Source organism: Balaenoptera physalus (genome assembly GCF_965194825.1).
Source record: "Balaenoptera physalus genome assembly, chromosome: 21".
In the NCBI taxonomy this organism is placed as follows: Eukaryota; Metazoa; Chordata; class Mammalia; order Artiodactyla; family Balaenopteridae; genus Balaenoptera; species Balaenoptera physalus.
The window spans coordinates 35316632-35335756 of NC_138902.1; the positions used below are offsets into that span (position 1 = coordinate 35316632).

Below are 19125 nucleotides of genomic sequence, written 5' to 3' on the forward strand. Positions count from 1 at the left end.
TTGAATCTCTTCCTGAGAAGAAATACCCTCCAATTTGATCATCTTTAACTTTATCTAACTTGAGCATTACTGCACTTCAGTGAGATCAATAAAGTAGAAATAATTACTCAATATATTCTGCATGCTGATGAGCTGACAGAGCTTTTGGAGAAACGGACTTTAGAATCAGTCCCTTTATAGAACATTTAGGATAATTTTCACTTTGGGCAAATAGCTCTACATAAACAATCTCATATTGTTCATTGGGAGCCTTTGGGACATATCTAAGAGATATTTTGCACATCCTGCCAATCAAAAAACAAGTACAATTTGTTACTTTATTCACTTGACAGATTTTTATGGTCAGCTATGTGCCAGGCCCCATGCTGTGCACGGTGTGAAGGATGGTGGTTAAACCAACCTTGTCCTTTCCCTCTTGAACCTTATAGTCAACCAGGGAGGGAGTCATGAGACAAATAAGCTCCCAAATATATAATTATATTGTAAAAACTGTAACTAGTGTCACGAAGGTTCAGAACAAGGTGCTGAAACAAAGGGGAAAATAAGGATCGCTATTTAAATTAAGGCAGAAGGGCCCGGGAAAGGTCTCCCTATTGAAGCACCAGCCCTCAGGCCAGTGGCCCTGACTAGCACCATTCTTTAGAGGATGAAGCCAGGTGAGGCAAAAAAGTGCAGGTGAAATCCTGGGGAGTGGGCAAGGCTGGCATAGCGAACGGTTGGTCGGAAGGATGGTTGGGAGGGAGTCAGAGAACACGTTATTAGTGGTGAAGAGTTTGGACTCCATGCTGGGTCCTCCAGGACGTCCTGCAAAGGATGAGCTGGGCAATGACACAAGCCCATTTGTGTTTCGGTCAGATCATCCTGACTACTGTCCCCAGGATGAGTTGAGAGGTGGTCAGGGAAAGCCTCTTGTGTGCCCCATGAAGAGGACATAAAGAGGTGGATGGGCTCGGCACACCCTCAGTGGCTAGATTCAAGAGGACGTGGTGGTTATAGGTAGGACTTCAGGTGGAAGCAAGAGAGGGAAGTGAATTAAGCAGCTGGCTGGACTGAGGGCCCATTTTCTGAGACAGGATAAACCCCAGGAAAGCAGATTAGAGGGGAAAAAATGAGTTGTCTTTTTGAGATCAGAAGGTACAATAAGTATTTTAGTTAGACCGTCGGTCCCGTGAGTCTGGGACACAGAGGAAAGGATGGCGGGGTGGGTTGGTAAGGGTAGAGCAAGAAGAATTTTTCGTATTTACTGCGGCCTTCCGTAACGCACTCTCTGAATCTCCCGATGTTCAGCTCCAATACGAGACTACACGGCTAAGGCCATGAACTGAACAAAGTGTTGTATAATCTATTAACAATGTTTAAGGAATAAAACATTCTTAACATCCACTCAACCTTTCTTGTGAAAAGACTTGTCACTGTTTATTACTAATCCATAATTGATTAAAATATGTACCATGGAGCTAATTTGTTGGAAGATTAAAATATATCAGCACATTATAGAGTTAGGCTCATTGAAAGAAAACAGAATTTGTGTCCTTAGACATTTGGGGAATTTATTTCTCCCCAGAAATGTCTTCACGAACTCACATGTTAAGGTTCTACTTTAAAAGTTTTATTTACAGTAAACAATTCAAATAATATCGTCTATTTGTTTCCTTTCCTATTAATTATTTAGTTTGAATTATAAAATTATTACATAATTTGGGGAAGGCAAAACAATACTATTTCCCATTTTACATATAATGGAGCTAAACTCTAAGTTAAGCAACACGAAGGGCCCCTGGGAGTGAGTGGAACGTGAAGCTGAAAAGGCAGATAAATGCCTCTCATCTCTCTTTGAAAAAGAGCCCATGAGTCTTCAACACAACCAGCTGGCTTGTTAATACAACTTTTAATTGGAATTTTTAAATTGACTCCTTTTGTTAAATTTGGAAAAGACAGAACTAGATTTCAGGTCACTTGGCATGTTGGTCCGTGTCCTTTCCAATCTGACATCCACAAAAATAAACACAAAGGAGGGGAAGAGAGGAAGATAAGGAAATATTTGATGGTTTATGATTTAATTATTAGTGATTCTTTTTTCTAAAATAAGAGTTTCCTGATAATAACTTAATTCTAACATAAATAGTGAAAAATATTCTTGAGATATACAGACAAAATACTTTTGTTTTTCCCCCTTTTGAGCAGGACCATAGTTACACAGTTGATATTTAATAGAGCAAATTGATCATTTAAAGTCATTATCTTCCTGATGGTCATAGGTATTCAGCATAACTGGCCAAGTCACGCTTTTCTTAAGCATAAAAAAGATTCCGTAAGAGATTAAACCCGAGGTAGCATCTGTGTTATAGTGAAAGGCTCCCTGCAGATGCAAACCTGGAGTCGTCCCTGTGAACACTGACACCAGTGGTTCTCGTGGCCACGAATTCCAGCTCTGAAGTCCATTAAATTCCGCAAATATTTTAACAGTTATCATCTTGGCTTAAGCATTTTCACGTGTAAGATGAAGAAGCTGAACTACGTTATCTCTACAGCCTTATCTCTAAATGTTCAGGATTCTACCCAAAGTCTTCCTCAGCACACACAAGACAGACGTGTCTGTCCTATCATCCATTCCCTTCCCTCCACATTGCTGTACAGCGTGATTTCTAAACCATCACAAAATGAGTATGGCAAGTGAAAGTACAAAGGAAGATCTAGCTCTCTCTTACAAATTTTCTGAATTTGTGTGGTATTATCTAAGCGTGGTATAGCAGCAAGCATGTTCTCTGACTCTCAGCAGTCCATTATTTTATTTTTAAAAGTCAACATAAAATTATTTTGTTTAACAAACATTTTAAAACATAGATAAATGTTTGCATGGCTGTTAATGGGTCTAACCTTGTACTGGGGTCCAGTTCTGAACCATCTGAGATCCCATGAGTAAAACTGAGTCATTACTAGGCCGCCATCTTTAAACAGCAGACATTCCATTAATCACTCAAGCAGACCCAAGGTGACATTTTCATGATCGGCCTAATGAGGACCTCGGTAAAAGTGGCATTTGAATATATTATGGCTCAAGAGTGTGTCTTGTAATAAGCACCTCCCAGGGGACAAAAGCCAGGAACACTGTTGGATTTAATCAATGAGCCTTGCATATCTTTGTTAATGGGTCAGAAGAGACCACGCCCTCAGCTAATGAGTTATACTTGCTTCAGGCATGAATAGTGCAGGATGGTTTACAAGCATTTTGAGTTTGATTAGCAAGAGTTATCTAATCCCATCTCCATCAACTTGTTCTGTAGAAACTACCAGTCTCTTTTTAGTAATAATATAGGTGATATACAAAATGAATAAATAAGTTCACATTTAAAACAATATTTAACAGGGGATAAAATTAGGCTCAAAAATGTCTGCATCACAAAGAACAAGTCATCTCTGCCACTACCTTCTAAATAAAACTTCATCACCATTTTCAGCATGTTGGAATCATGTAACATAATGGGATCATCACAAGGAGAGCATGGCAGCCCCCATGAACGTTTATTTCAGGGAACAAGTCCAGGGAGCCTTTCGAGGCCATGCTGAGCATCGTTAGGTTTCCAGGCATGTTTTCAGGACACAAAGCAAATCTAAACGTCCTGTGTAGCCCGGTCCACGTCTTTGCTTCATGCCCATCACCCAAAGGTGAGCACTGGTGTGGAAACATTACCACTGTGCACACGTGGATGTGGAATGAAAGCTTGTGCCATGATTCCAAATCAATCTCAACTTAAAACGCTATAGGAAACAAGGCTGAGAGTTGAAAGAACATGGATTCAGACCTAGGAGAGTCTGAGTTTGTTATTTGTCTGTTTACGACTTGGAAATTTACCTAACTTAGCTGAGCTTTGATTCCTCATCTGTAAAAGGAGAAACATCAAAGTTCCTTACAGGCTAATGTGGCAGAATGTACAGTATAAGCCACACAGCAAAACATCGGGCACGTTATCAGGACTCGAGCTCTCTTTCACTATGAAAAAAAATAACTTTCCTTCAGATTTAATATAAAGGGAAGCATTCTTCAACTCTCTAGATTAAGGTCAACTAAAAACTAAACAGTATGAAGGAATGTTTTCCCTTCCATCACAAATACAGAGGAAACATTTCATAGTGAATCCCTCAGATCCCTCATGCCACCATCAAGAGAAATTAGGAGTTCGGGGCCAAAAGTGGGGGGACTTGGAGCCCGACGCTGGCTGTGCCCGGTGCCCCAGTGCCTCCTCAAAGAGCCACACCAGGTTCCAGGCTCAGGAGAATCAGCGCCGAGCCCAACACACTGAAAGCACTGAGCACCAGAGTCAGAGAAGCAACCACTCCAGGAGGAGGTGGGCTCAGATGAAGTCACTGAGAAATCGCGCACCTGCAAACAACATTATCACCTTTATCAGTAGAACACCAGCATTCCTTGGTCAAATACACGGTTCCTGCCATTGTGACAAGTTCTTTTACTTGTATGACCTCATTTAATCTCAAAAATACCCCAATAAGTAAATTATTATTTTTTATTACTACTGTGATGGTTAATATTACTTGTCAGCTTTACTGGGCGAAAGGGTGCCTAGGAGCTGGTAAGACACTATTCCTGGGGTGTGCCTGTGAGGATGTATGCAGACTAGATTAGCATTTGCTTCTCAGAGGAGTGAAGGACAGCACCCACCCCGGTTCGGGTGGGCGTCATCCAATCCTGAGGCCTCCGTACAACCAGAAGGCAGAGGAAGGCGGAATTCCCTCCCTCTGCTTGGGCTGGGACGCCCAGCTTGTCCCACTCTTACATCGGGGCTCCAGGCACTTTCCCCGCTGCCCCTCCCACTGGATTCCCTGGTACTTGGACTGAATCACACCGCGGGCTGCCTGGGCCTCCAGCCTGCAGATGGCAGGTCACTGGGCTTCTCTGCTCCGTAACCATGGGGACCAGCTCCTACACTAAGCCTCCCCTTGTGCACGTCTGCGCACACCTACTGGTGCTGCTTCTTTAGAGAACCCCGACTGATATGACAACTAAGGAAAATGAGCGTTAGAAATGTCACGCAAATTGCCCGAGTTCTTATAACTAGTAAACAGCTGTGTCGGAGGGCATCTCTCAGGGTATCTGATGCCAAAGCAGGTATCTCAGCTACTGTCCTGTACTGTCGCCAAGGTGCCATCTGCTATATTTCAGTATATTCGTATCTTTTTATTTTCAATGTCCAACCACCGGCAATAAATAAATAGATGGATAAATAAATAGGTCAGAATACATTTTCAAAGTATAAATCTGAAAATATAAAGGCCACGTTGAATTTGAGCATTAATGATATTTCTGGACCCTTGTTTTTGTTTGTTTTATTTCCCTTGTCTTCTCTGATTTTCCAGACCCTAAGCAACATCTCACGTGATGCTCAGCCAGCATCCAATACACCATTAATACTGGGCTGAAGGCTGACTTAGAAAATAATAATAAGAGAGGTGGTAAAGGGCTGGAATCACCTCTAGGTCCGTGGGACTTAACAGGTCACATTGTTTTTATTTGTTTTATGGGGGCAGGTGTGAAGTCAGACACTTTAGAAAGAGCATTTACTAGCGTAAGAAATATCCACCCATGTGTCTTGAGGGATAAAGGCGAGCACTTCTGAAAACGAGGGCAGACAGAGGGAAGTAATGGCTTGAATGTACAGACATTAACTCAGACAGATGGGCAACTTAAAAACACAGGGAGTTCTGAAATGGAAAATGAAGAAAAACAGGATCTGGCTGAGAAGCATCTTTAGCTGCTCTAAACCTCTTGAAAATATTTAGTACATCGTAGCCCAAGGAAGGAAAAAACCCCAAAAAACACTTAATCATTTGAAGCAAACAGAAGAGCTCTGGAAAGGAAGGGACCCAGTACGTGGGCAGACAAATGACTAAAGACAAAGAGAGGCTCTGACTTGTCAAATGCTGCCGCTTGACTGTTTCCCTAGGGGCAAATCCATTGCTTCCGCAAGGCTGTAGGAAGCAGCTGACGCCCACCCCTCTGCTTTGGAGAGTCACGGGAAGGCACGGGTGTGAACATTTAAAAAGCAAAGGGCCACTTCTTAGGAACAAAGAAATAAAACAAAGTTCCATTCAATAAAAAGCAAGACCCTGGGGACAGAAGCTGAAGGAAAGCAGTGACACTTCCGTGTGTTACATGTCAGCTCTGACCCAGTTACCTCTGGTCACTGCCCCACAGAGATCATCCTCCGGTGGGCATGGGACCCTAATGCGCCTTCAGTCTGGTGTCATGAGAACTCGCCAGAGGACCAGAACGCTTTGTTTATGGCGGGTTTCATGGGCTCTGGAATCCTGGGGCAGATTTCATCTAACTTGGTAGGTGGGATGACAGGACAGGATCCTGCTCTGGAAACTCATCAAGTCGTTGCTCACGCTGCTCTGATGGGGGACAGTTCCCTTAACCTGTTTCAGCCTTGGCTTCGCCGCCTGCAAAATAAGGACAATAAAACCCCTCGGAGACGGCTGCCAGTGCTCAGCTCAATCCACCGTCCTCCGACTTTCATGAGTGAAACAACGGAGCCGCAGAGAAGAGCAAGGTGCCTGGTAGAGTGTGGACCATTAAATACGTTTTTAACAAAATGAACTTCGTGGGTCTAATAAATTCTCAAAACTGCTGACCTGAAATTTTGGCTGCATTTTACTAAAAAAAAAAAAAACCACAGAAAATAAACAAGCAATAAACATGTGATGCAACAATGAAAGGTTGTTAAGAATGATGATGGAACTAAGGAAACTAGGCAATTTCACTGTAATAAATAATGTAAATATTTTGTGACTTCTGTTTTCCCCTATATATGTCCAGAAAGAAAATCTCATGACCTTCTGTCACTAATTTCTCCATTTTTTCACAATTTGCAAAATTTCTGGCCCCGAGATCCAAACACTGCTGCTGGAGTTGATTCGGTTACTGGGAGAACTTGCAGAGTCAGGAGCCAAGGTTCTCACTGCTGAGGTGGAGAGGGGAGGGGAGGGATTTCACGGGGCAGAGAGGGGATCACACGTGCTGGTCCATTCGGGCTGCCACAGCAGAGACCACATACCTGGGGGTTGAACAACAGAAATGTGTGATCACACAGTTCTGGGGGCCAGAAGTTGGAGATCAAAGTGTCAGCAGGATTAGTTCCTTCTGAGGGGCTTGAGGAAGACTGCTCCTTCCTCCTTGGCTTGTAGACGGCTGTCTTCAACCTGTGTCTTCACAAGGTTTGCGCTCTGGGTCCCAATTTCCCCCTCTTATCATGACAGCAGTCATGCTGGACTGGGGCCCACCCTAATGACCTCATTTTCACTTGGTCACCTTTGTAAAGATCCTTTATCAAAATACAGTCACATTTTGAGGTCCTGGGGATTAGGACGCCAACGTATCTCCTTTGAGGGGGGCACAATTCAGGCCTGACACCTGTAGCAGCCAGACACGCCTCCGGTGCACTCTGCCTGGTGTCACACACCTCAGCACAGGGCTCTCCAGGCCGTGTGCCTTGCGCACGGGGCTGCTCTTCTGGAGGCTGTTCCTGTAGTGCGGTTATTACTCTATCTGAAAGTTGAAGATGACATCACCACTGGCCTAATTTCAAGCTGTGTTTCTTCCCGATAACACCATTTATGTTAGAAGCCTTACTGAGGAAGGCAATTGATGAGAGAGTGGAGCCGTACGCACTTAGTCGTAAGTTCACATCGATGCCAAGTATGGTGCAGGCACTGTGCAAAATGCTGGGATTCACATTTAGACAAAATCCCTCTCTTTAAGAATGGGGATTGTTAACACGTGTTCCTTAGACACCTGCACCAAGTTTACCTGGGGTGCTTGTACGATTGCAGATTCCAGCTCCTTGGGACCCGCTGAGTCAGATTTGGGGGGGCACTTGGAAGTGAGGGATCTATACTCCAGATGGTTCTTGTGAACTCTGAAGAACCACTGGTCCAGGAGAAGCAATCTACAGACACACAGGACAAAAGGCAGTGGCGAGGTCACAGCACGCACTAGAGGGCGCTCAGGACCCGGGATATGGGCACCTCAGTCCCCCAGAGACAGAGGAGATGAGCTCGGGGAATTGATGAGGAGCAATTAAAAGGCGATCAGCAACCCACATACAGACAAAGCACTCCGAGGCAGGGGACACGGCGTGTGCAGAAGGGTGCGTTTGCCCTCCTGGATGCCTTTGCACCGGTGTGAACGCCCCACGCCTGCCTTCAAGCCTCAGGGCACACCACAGATTCTCCCTGTGCGGGTCTCTGCTGAGCCATCCCCTCCCGGAGTTGATTCGGTTACTGGGAGAACTTGCAGAGTCAGGAGCCAAGGTTCTCACAAGCCAAGTCACACCCTATGACTCTCCAGCACTGATCAGCCCCTCCTTTGAACTGCTGACTTCTCTTGGACTGCTCAGCTACCTTCACTTGAGGAATTTTAGAAAGCCAGCTGCTTCCGCACCCTGCATCTCATCCCCGTGTGCCCCCGGGACCTGCCCCGCCCGGGCCTGCCTGTTCTCTTCACTCCGGTGGCACATTCTCTATGCCAGGGGCTGACATTTCAAACTGTCAATTTCACAGGCAGAGCTTGCTGCCGTGGCTCTTTAATGAAAGACCATAACCTACTCTGTAATGTTGGTCAGTATCTTACACCGCACACAGGGTATCCTACCATCTTTACTCCTCTTTGCCGTTCACTGATTAGGAACCCTCATCTCAAAGTTCCGCATGCTGGTGTGGAACGTTCTGTATGGACTCTTCCCTCTGCTCTGCCAATGCACTTCCCCTTCCCTTGGAGGCTCCAGAAGAGCAGGGAAACACGGGGTCCTCCTGATGGCATTTGGAAATGTTTTGAGTTCTCCGGGTTGGGCTCATTGCTCTATGTTAGGCACACAAAGCTACATCACAGGGATTTCCTTTACTGCATTGTACATGATAGATCTCTATTAGCTACTCTTATCGATAGGACTCTGGATTCTCTTAGAAAAAATGAGGACTTTGCATACTTTGCACAGTTCCTTGCCCAGGAAGGTCAAGGGCTTCATATCACTACGGCTATTACACAAAATCCCCATTGTGTACATTTCCACTCACTACTGCTCTTATTATTCACCACTTTCCAGACACAGACAGGAAACATGAGTTTTGTGATGTACGGTGTGTGCCAAGCATGGACAGAGAACATGCATTATTTAATTTTGTGAATAAACATGCTGGATTTTAGCACATGACAGAGGGAACTATATGTCTTCTGTAAAATGTCTGAGATATAATTTGCAGACTACAGAGGATAACTGACACTGGCTGAGTTATGCTTGTGTTATGGTCTGATCCAGGCACGTTATTGGGGTCAGAGGTCAGCAGACCATGGTCCCTCAGGGCAGAACCAGTCTGTGGCTGGTTTCTGTACAGCATGCCAGCTAAAAATGGCCTTACACATTTTAAAAGGATTGTGAAACATTTTTAAATAAAGAATATGTGACAGAGATCTTCTATGACTCACAGGACTAAAATATTTGCTACCTGGCCCTTTACAGAAGAAGTTTCCTGATGTCTCATTTTGAGTATTGTGAGAAATCAGAGAAATCTATTCCCAGCTCAGTTACTTAAATATTATTGATGTTAACTAGACATTTGTAAAATCCCTGCTTGAAAGCACGTCAACAAGTACTTCCTGAAGACACTCACTGATGAAATTATTTTTCTATCCTGTAAGGTTCCTTTTTTAGGGGTGCCTGTTAGTACCTAGCTCCAGCATAAAGATTTCATGTCAACTGTTTCATTTAATCCTTCAAACATGCCAGATCGGGGAGTATTCTTATCCCCGCTCACAGAAGAAGCTAAACCTCAGTGAATTGTGTTGCCTGCCCAGGGTCATGGCGCCAGTAAATACTGGGAATGGGAGGGATCCTTGCCTGAATTGGGAGATTCTGACTGTGAAATGCCCAAGATCTACTCAGTCAACTCAAATCCCATAAGAAGATCAAGAGCAAATGGAATAAACCTCAGTTTACAATATGCTTAGTGGGATTTGGCAAATTTTTGGCTTTATGAACTATGTCGATTCCTAGCCTAATATATTAGAATATAGCTGACATAATGACTATAACCTGTATTCTCACATGTATATATATACATACTCATATACATACATATTTTCATATATATCATAACATGTGATTTGTTTTGTTTTTAAAATAATTTTAAAAACATTATTTTTAAATTTCTAAAAATACTGCACTATTATCAGGTCACATAGAAGCTTGAACATTTCATAGAAGCAAATAAATATGTATTAAAAAATCAAGACAAAAATCATAACTTCTTATGCATTTTATGCCCATAGGTAAAAGTTTTTGAGATTTACAAAATAACTCAAGTTTTATGCCAGAACACCAAACATATCCTCTGAACTTTTGATAATGTTGCTATTTTTTTAAGTTAAAAAAAGAACAATTTTCTTCTGAAATATGCCCTTTCAGTGGATAGAAATAATGTTCACAGAGGGAATACTCATGGTATAGTAGAAATAATGTAGATTTTGGAATCTGAAAGACATGGGTTCAAATCCCACCTCTGGTGTTCAGTCGTGTGTTTCTTGGGTAATGTCACCTTTGAGCACTAGTGTCTACAAGGATTAAAGAGATGAGAAGACACACACCCAGCTCAGTCCCTGGTTCAAGGCAGACCTACATGAACCACCTCACCCACCCACCCATCTCTTGCTCTATCCATACCCTTTACATTAGCAAATATTAGCATATATCAGCAGAGTGTAGGCGTCTATATCTTTCCATCTTAAAGTTCAGACTTTACGAACAGAGGCTTAATCATGTCATTTGTGAGAATGATCGTTTTCCCTATGCTTCATTGCCTGCAAAACGCAAGCAAAGCATAAATAACACACAACATCAAGTCCAAGCCAGAGCTCCGACTCACCAAGTGCTCTGAAAATCACGGCTCTGAGATAAAGAGCTACGTGGGAACTGCTCTCTCCGTAACATGGGAAACTCAAAAGCCAAGACCTGTAAGGTACCACTTTAACTGGATCTTTGAGATAATACAGAAAATTTCAGTTCTAATTTTGGCTTCCCTCCAAGATGAATAAGATTAGTGTATTGATAAGGGAAACAGCTGCTGGGCAGAGTTTCTTGGTTGAAGGCAGGAAATGAAGCCTGAAGGGCAAAAGATATGTATGCCTGGCTTTATCGAGGAGGATAAAAACCAGTACAGGTTTTCTGAGAGAAGTAATTTAAAAGGTCAAGGAAAGGGAGAAAAGCAAGCTGAAGTTCTCTGAAATGAGACAACACATCTGGCCTGCTGTGTGTTCTTTCTCACAGGTGATGGGCAGTGAAGGGTCCTATTTGCTGAGTCCTGCCCAGGACTGTCTGAGCGCTTGAACCCTCTCAACAATTCTCAGAGCTTGGCATCAAAGATCCTGTTTTACATGGCAGGAACCAGGTTTAGGGAGATTAGCACTCCCTGCCCATCACGTGACTATTTTTCTCTCAAATTCTGTGCTTCTAAGATGTCACCAGCAGAAAGTCAATGAAAATGAGAAAATAAAGCACATTAGGGCACAAGATAAGTCATCTTCAAAGGAAAAAAAAAAAAAATCAGAACTTCCCTGGTGGCGCAGTGGTTAAGAATCCGCCTGCCAATGCAGGGGACACAGGTTCGAGCCCTGGTCCGAGAAGATCCCACATGCCACGGAGCAATTAAGCCCCTGTGCCACAACTACTGAGCCTGCACTCTAGAGTCCGCGAGCCACAACTACTGAGCCCGTGAGCCACAACTACCGAAGCCCGCGCTCCTAGAGCCCGTGTTCCGCAACAAGAGAAGCCACCGCAATGGGAAGCCCGCGCACCGCAACGAAGACCCAATGCAGCCAAAAATAAATAAATAAATAAATAAATAAATAAGAAAAAGAAAAAAAAATCATTCTCAAATACCTGTCATTAATTTACACTTTTTTTTTCATTCAAACACTGCCCTGACACATGTTCTGCTGGGGCCTAGGGCAGCACATTCGTGGTCACATGACCAGTGTTGGGGGCCCCAAAGGGCCTGACCCCAGCTCTCAGCTTTCCACCTCACTCATTTACTAAAAGGCAAGTGTTGCATTTTTAGTAAACATTTCAAAGTATTATTTTGCACAATTATTTTTTTAAAAAAATTAACATCCTACTGCAGTTAGAAAATGTGTAAGTTGTTTTTGTTCCTCTGTCAGCATAAAAGGAATGCTGTTCAAATCACTGAGAAATACTATACCAACTCCAGAAGGATAACTGAAATATTAAATAATATATTGCAATATTAAATATATAAAATGTATAAATATATTAAATAAATATTAAATAGTAGGCTCCCAGTGCCACAAAGGGGTATTTGTCCATTTATTTATTTGTTTATTTCCAGTTTTCAAGTCCCCTATCTTCAAATAAAATAGTTAAAATAACTATGGTGACCTTTGATTTTGGTAAGAGTCTCAAACTATTGCACCATCACTATTGCATCAGTAATTAGATGGGTTGCAGGATTTATAGTTGCTGTTGACCCAATGTCATCTTCTCTCAAAGGGTGTCAGATGCTACTTGTTTTCTGGTGGAGCTATTTAGTTTGAAATTTATTGCAGCAGATAATTTTTTAATTACAATTTTTTTCATTTGATTTGCTCCTTATGGAACCTACAACATCAAATCTCCTCTCATGAAAAACAAATGAGGATGCACTCAGTATCCTGAACTAACTTAAACTACTGCCTCCTTACTGATACTTTTAGAAACTGTATCTTCTCTAAGCACAGGTAATGGAAGGCTGCACATCAACACTGATTTCATTAGCCTGCTTTTTCTCACTTGTCCTAAACTTGTACAGAGTATACCCTCTCTATAAACATGGACCCTACATCTGCTTTAATTTTTGGAACAGTGTGCTTGAGGTCTATAGGTTTCAGAGGTAAAGCTTGTATCTTTATCCTTATAAATGTGCTACAGGGAAATTCTCATTTTCCAATTTTATATCTAATGTGAATATAATATTTGGGCAAGAAAATAAAATCATAAAAGAGTTTGAGCTGTCTTGAGGGGGAATAGTGTGATGGTATGCATCTAGATGATGCTTTTGCAAAGTCTTTTTCCCTTACAGAATTCCAAGAATTTTAAAGAAAGAGTTCACCCACTCTTTAATTTCATACCCTACCATTATGAACTGCCAGCAATTCAGGACCACATAGATGGTGATCATCCATCTATATCTATTAACTCTCTTTGGACCCAAAAACTACTTTGAAAAAATTATCTTCAATTATCTAAAAACTGAAAATAAAAAAAATTAATCTAAATATAATTTAGAAGGTTGGTACAAGGAGGGAATTAAAAATCCACAAAGGCTCATTCTGACTATATTGAAGGAGGCCAGTGTTTTTCTGTAAGTTAGGTGAGTATTTACATTATGGAAAACTTCTGTGTTCTATAAGTAACAAAAGGAAAGCGAATGATTAATGCTAAACAGATCAAGTTTCCCTTTATTAAATACCATAACAATTACACATTTATATTATGAACTGTATTAAATTCAGTTCAATCAGCTCTAAGGCTCTTTAATTGTAAGTAAAACACCGTTAGGGTATAAATTGCCAATATACATGTTATATAAGCCTATTCTGTTTAAAATTTTACGATGTTTTCTCAATGGCCTTCACCTATTGGAGTAAATATTTTTACTATTTATTTTAAAAGATTTATTTTTAAAATGATGAAAATGCTTGTGTAGCTGTACCAAATAATTTAAATGGTTTAAAAAAGACTGTTTTTCACCATGTTTTTTTATTTTTAAACATTACAGCCTCACATATGATGAAAATATTTTATACATTATTGTAATCAAAATGCTATTTTACACAAATTGGAAAGAACTAAGAGAGGACTAAAGAAACTCTTCCACAGTAAATGAATTTAAACACCTAAAATATAGATTACTTAGAACTGGTGTCTGCAAAATTTTGTTTTAAGTAGAATTTCTTTTGGCCAGACACATTTTGATTCAAACGCTGAAGAGGCAGGCAGGAGGTCTGGATTCTAGACCAACATTTTTATGATTATTAATAAGTCACTTAACTTTTATATGCTTCAGTTTAAAAAACATAAAAATAAGCAAATTAAACTAGATTATTTTTAAGGGCCCTCCAGGTTTTACAGGTCATAGTTTATGAAACAACAACAACAACCAAAAACCAAGATCATATTGACTCCCCAGTTATCAGAATGGTTAACAGAAAGTGCAGAAGACTGTGGATTTATAGTGGGAAGAGGATGCTTCTGAAATATTTTATAATTTGAGAACACAATCACGTCGGGCATTTATATTCCAATTTCCCACCTAGAACGCGGTGCGTGATTCTAACATTCCACGTCCCTGATGGCATTGCTTTGGGGTTACGTGCAACACAGAGGAGAGATACACTGACCATGTTCAATCAAATCCTTCAGCTGACACTGCAAAGATTCCAGAAGGATCTGGTTTTTAGTGCTCTATTTCTATTTCTGAGTCATTTAATTCAGCAGCAAATAGTTCTGCTGAGCGAGAAAATGGGGAAAGGAGAGGGAAGTGGAAACTTATCAACAAGACACATCCCAGGCATCTTCTGGTTCCTTTTCAACCACTCAGCAGAAGAGCAAGCCATCCCTCCATCGAGTCAACAACGTTCAGAACTCTTCAAACGTCAGGGAGATAGACTAACATCTGCCTAGACTGTCATTTCTCATTTGTCTGTGTTGTCACATGATAGTCTCTTTCCAAGATCTTCTTGGGCTTCTACCCTGAGAGCAGATTCCATTTAGGGCCCTGTCTAGGGACTCAGCCTCTAGAGGCCAAGATTTGGGAACTCTTGCCAATCCTGGGCTCAGCCATTTTCCTTGTTCAGTCCACAGTGCCAAGGACATGCAGCCCACGGGGCTGCTCTCTGAGCAATGGATTCTATGTCATAGGCAGAGAGTAACAGAACATTTAAAGAAAATGAGAAGCATTTCTTCTTTTGAAAGAAAAAGTACTCTTCTTAAAAAAAACCATCATTCCTAATGAAACAAGCCTATTAGATCTTCATGTTTATCTTACATTAAAGAAGAATATCTGGAGGTACAACATAGATGATGCAGGCTGGGTGTCTGATTAACTTCTTGCGGTTAAAGACACATACAATAACTGTGATAAATATCTATTATTGTCTCATACAGCAATACCAGAAAATCTAATATCTAATGAAAAAAAGAGAAACAAGGAAACCAATATGAGGTTCCATTCATAAATTGCAATTAGCTTTCAAAGACCAATATATTTCATTATGCATATAAATCTCAATAAGAGAAAACTGAAAATTTCATGACTTCAAAGCCTTCAATTAAAATTAAAATGTCTTATTTGAAAATTTGATTTTTTATGCATATGAAAGATAAAATGAAAAAAAGCATGAAATATTGAAATCAACTTTAACAAGTTCTACATTTAAGTGACCTAATGAAAATGAAATATGCAGCATGTGGCTCAAAGTATGAGTTTTTAATCTAAGGAAAGGGAAAATGAGCTTTAGTAATTGATTTTCATTTAATTAACACAACTGTCAAGAGAAATTATTTTGAATCTGAGTTGGATAACACATTTTTAAGTTTCAAAATGAAATATAAGTATTAGAATAATTCTACCCAGCATCTAGTGAGTGTTCAACCATTCTACAAATTCAGGCTATAAAGCTAAATCAAGCTGAGTGCAAATGTCAGAAGTGTTTGCACGGTCAGCAGAAAGTTTAATTTGTACTTTTATGAACTCACATTCATTTTTTCCTTACCTTTTAACCATAATCACAGCTCTTGTACGTTTCAGAGTGTGATTAAAATAAGAACAATAAATTGAACTCAAGTTTGGGGATGAAAACACACATTTCTTACCCTGGCAGAGTGGAGCAAGGGAATCCCACTGATACATGCCAACTGGATTTCGTCTACAGGTTGCATTGCTATGGCCAATCATCCGATATCCAGGCTTGCAAAAATAATGCACTTTACTTCCAACTTCTCCTGCAGTCCTATTTAAAATACCACCATTCTTCAGGGTGTGGGTCAGGCTGCAGTAAGGTGCTATGGGCACACAAACACACATACACAAAACCAATAAATAAATGTTGCATTTCCCTTGATAAGAGATATAAATCAAATATCTCTATTGTTAAAATAGTGGGAAATCAGCACCAACACGGAAACTTGTACTAAAAACATCCTCAGACCCAAAAGTGCTGGTGAGGATGTGGAGCAAAAGAAGTTCTTACTCATGCTGGTGGGGATGCAGGATAGCGCAGCCACTTTGGAGGACAGTTTGGCAGCTTCTTGCAAAACTAAACACACTCTTACCATATGACCCAGCAATCACACTCCTTTGTGTTTACCCAAAGGAGTTGAAAACTTATGTCCACACAGACTCTTGCACACAGATGTTCATAGCAGCATTATTTAGAGTTGCCAAAACTCAGAAGCAACCAAGATGCCTGTCAGTAGGTGAATAAATAAACAAACTGTGGTCCATCCAATGTTTCTTTTTATTCAGCGCTAGAAAGAAATGATCTATCAACCCACGAAGAGACATGGAAGAACCTTCAATGTATGTGACTGAGTGAAAGAAGCCAACCTGAAAAGGCTACAAGACTGTTGATTCCAATTTTACGACATTCTGGGAAAGGTAAAACTCTGGAGACAGTGAAAAGATCAGTGGTTTCCAGAGGCTGGTGGGGGAAGAATGGTAGAGCACAGAGGATTTTTCAGCAACTAAACTACTCTGCATTAATCCACGATGGTGGATACATGTCATTTTACATTTGTCCAAACCCATAGAACATCCAACATCAAGAGTGAACCCCAATGTGAACTACGGACTTTGGGTGATAACGATGTGTCAGTGTAGGTTCATTAACAAATGTGCCATCTGGTGAGGATGTTGAAAATGGAGATGGTTGTGCATGTGGGAAGCCAAGGAGTAAAGTGAAAATCTCTGTAACTTCCTCTCAATTTGACTGTGATCTGAAACTTCTAAAAAAAAAAGTCTAAAAAATAAATTAATTAAAACTCCAGAAAAATCTAGAGCCAAAGGTCAAGTTTCTTAAGTTTGAAGTTTAGATTATCTGCAACTGTTAATCAATGTGATGGTGGAATTCTAACTTTCTGACAAAAAAAAAAGAAAAAAAGTATCATTAAAATGGAGAAAATAGAAGAATATAACATTTTGCAATCAAGGCCATTAATTTTTTTCCTTGTTGTTGTTAAATGGTCTTGAGAATTGTACGATGATGTAGACGTTAAGCCTCTTTTTAACATATGGGATTTGAATACAATCTTTGAAGAAAATGCACTACTTCAGGTCAATGAAAATCTTACAATAGCTTTAATCATCACATCTGTAGGGAGACTTTTTAAAATTAGAGACAGGCATTTGTGAAAATCACAGTCTTACCTACACAGAATATAACATTTCAATGGCTAAAAAGCTCTGCATCTTATTTACACATTTAGAGAAAGAAAATCATTTTATTCTTACAAGACCAGTTTCACCGCAGCATAAAATCATATGAACTCCCTTCAGATGAATAAAACAATAAAATAAAGAAAGCTGGGAAGTCCTAGAGAGCCGGGGTTCCTTTTGCAAGGAGAGGTTTTAAATGTACCACTTCCCTGTGGGGGTCCCACACAGAAAGCACACACACAGGTCTGAATGCTTAATGTTGAACCTTCCCTTCGAAATAAATTCAGAAGAAACCTTCTGAAGGCTTCACGTCATTGCATTGCCCAGAAGCGATGTCTGTGTGTCTGGCCTCGGTTGTCAAGCATGTTCCTGTGAGAAGCATCCTCAGACAACAGTCTCAGCTGGATGAGGTACCGTTTCATTTTTTTAATGGACTCATTTTTATTAAGTTAAAATCCACTAACTCTTATACGAAACTCTTGTCCCATTGGCATACCACTTTCCATGTTCAACTGTTGGAGACTAAATGTTTTAAGTTTTGAATGAACCAAAATATTTAGTTTAGGGAAGGTATGAGTATAATCAGGCACCCCAGCTACCAACTACCCAGAATTATTGTGCCAGTAAATTAAAATAATAATAACAATAATGATGATGATGATGATGAAAAGTAGGAAGGCCAAGCCGACTGTAGACCCTGTTCCAGGTTTAGAGACAAGATAAAGTCTGAAATGCTCCTGAAGGGGCAGTGAGACCACATGGTTCTTGGGGTGTCACCTGTGATTTTGTCACAGTTCAGTCTGTTAAGAGAGATAATCTGCAGGATGACTGTCTAACTCTATAGGGTCCAATAATTATTTTCTTTCCTATTGACTGTGTTTCTTCTATCATCAGGCTGTCAAGATATCCCTTCCTTCCTAACTCATCTAGAACAAGATACAGAGGGGCTCAGAGTGGGGAGACATGGCACTGAAAAGCAAAGGGGAAGATTAGAACACGGGGTCCCACCTGTTCGACTCCTGGCTACGTTAAGAATTAAGAGGACCAGGGCCCAATCCTTACACTCTGCTGGTGGTGCTTTGGAAAAGCAGGTGAAGGAGGGAGACAGTCAAGTAGGAATCATGATGGAAGGTGGCGGGCAGAGTTGGCTATCCTGGGGTTTCTGGGTGTATGTCAGCCAGTCTGTAGTTCTGACTCTTCCATTACTGAAGCTTATTTCACTTACTCTCATTTACTTCATTTAAGGGCCATTTTTCGCTCAACACTCAGCAGTTTATTGAATTGACTTGAACCTCAATGGACAAGCACTTGTTTTTTGTTGTTGTTGTTTTGTTTGTTAATCACGTAGATCAATTATATTGCTCTTACGCCTGACGACCAATGCTTCACACGTGTAAGGCAAACAAAGGTTTGTGACGCAACACGTGCTTATATTATGGGCTGCAGCCCCCTTGCCCACAATCTTACAGCTCAGGGATCTTCACTGAATCACTGCTCTGAAATTACTGGTGATGAACTCCTAGCAGAGGTCACTGACTCATCAAACTTTAAGTGAAAATCTGTTCAAAGATCTATCTGTATCTATTTCTATAGAGAGATAAATAGATAGGTCCATTCACAGAACAA

The 19125-nt window shown here is 40.8% G+C and overlaps 1 protein-coding gene across 1 annotated transcript in view; it reads right to left on the reverse strand.

Moving 5' to 3' along the window:
- CSMD1 (CUB and Sushi multiple domains 1) overlaps positions 1-19125 on the reverse strand; it is a gene marked incomplete at its 5' end in the record, with an annotated part of 1822885 nt that overhangs the window by 95604 nt on the left and 1708156 nt on the right. Inside the window, one exon of the mRNA XM_082444064.1 lies at positions 15939-16127. Within this exon, the coding sequence (XP_082300190.1) occupies positions 15939-16127 (189 nt within the window). The remainder of the gene's footprint in view (positions 1-15938; positions 16128-19125) is intronic.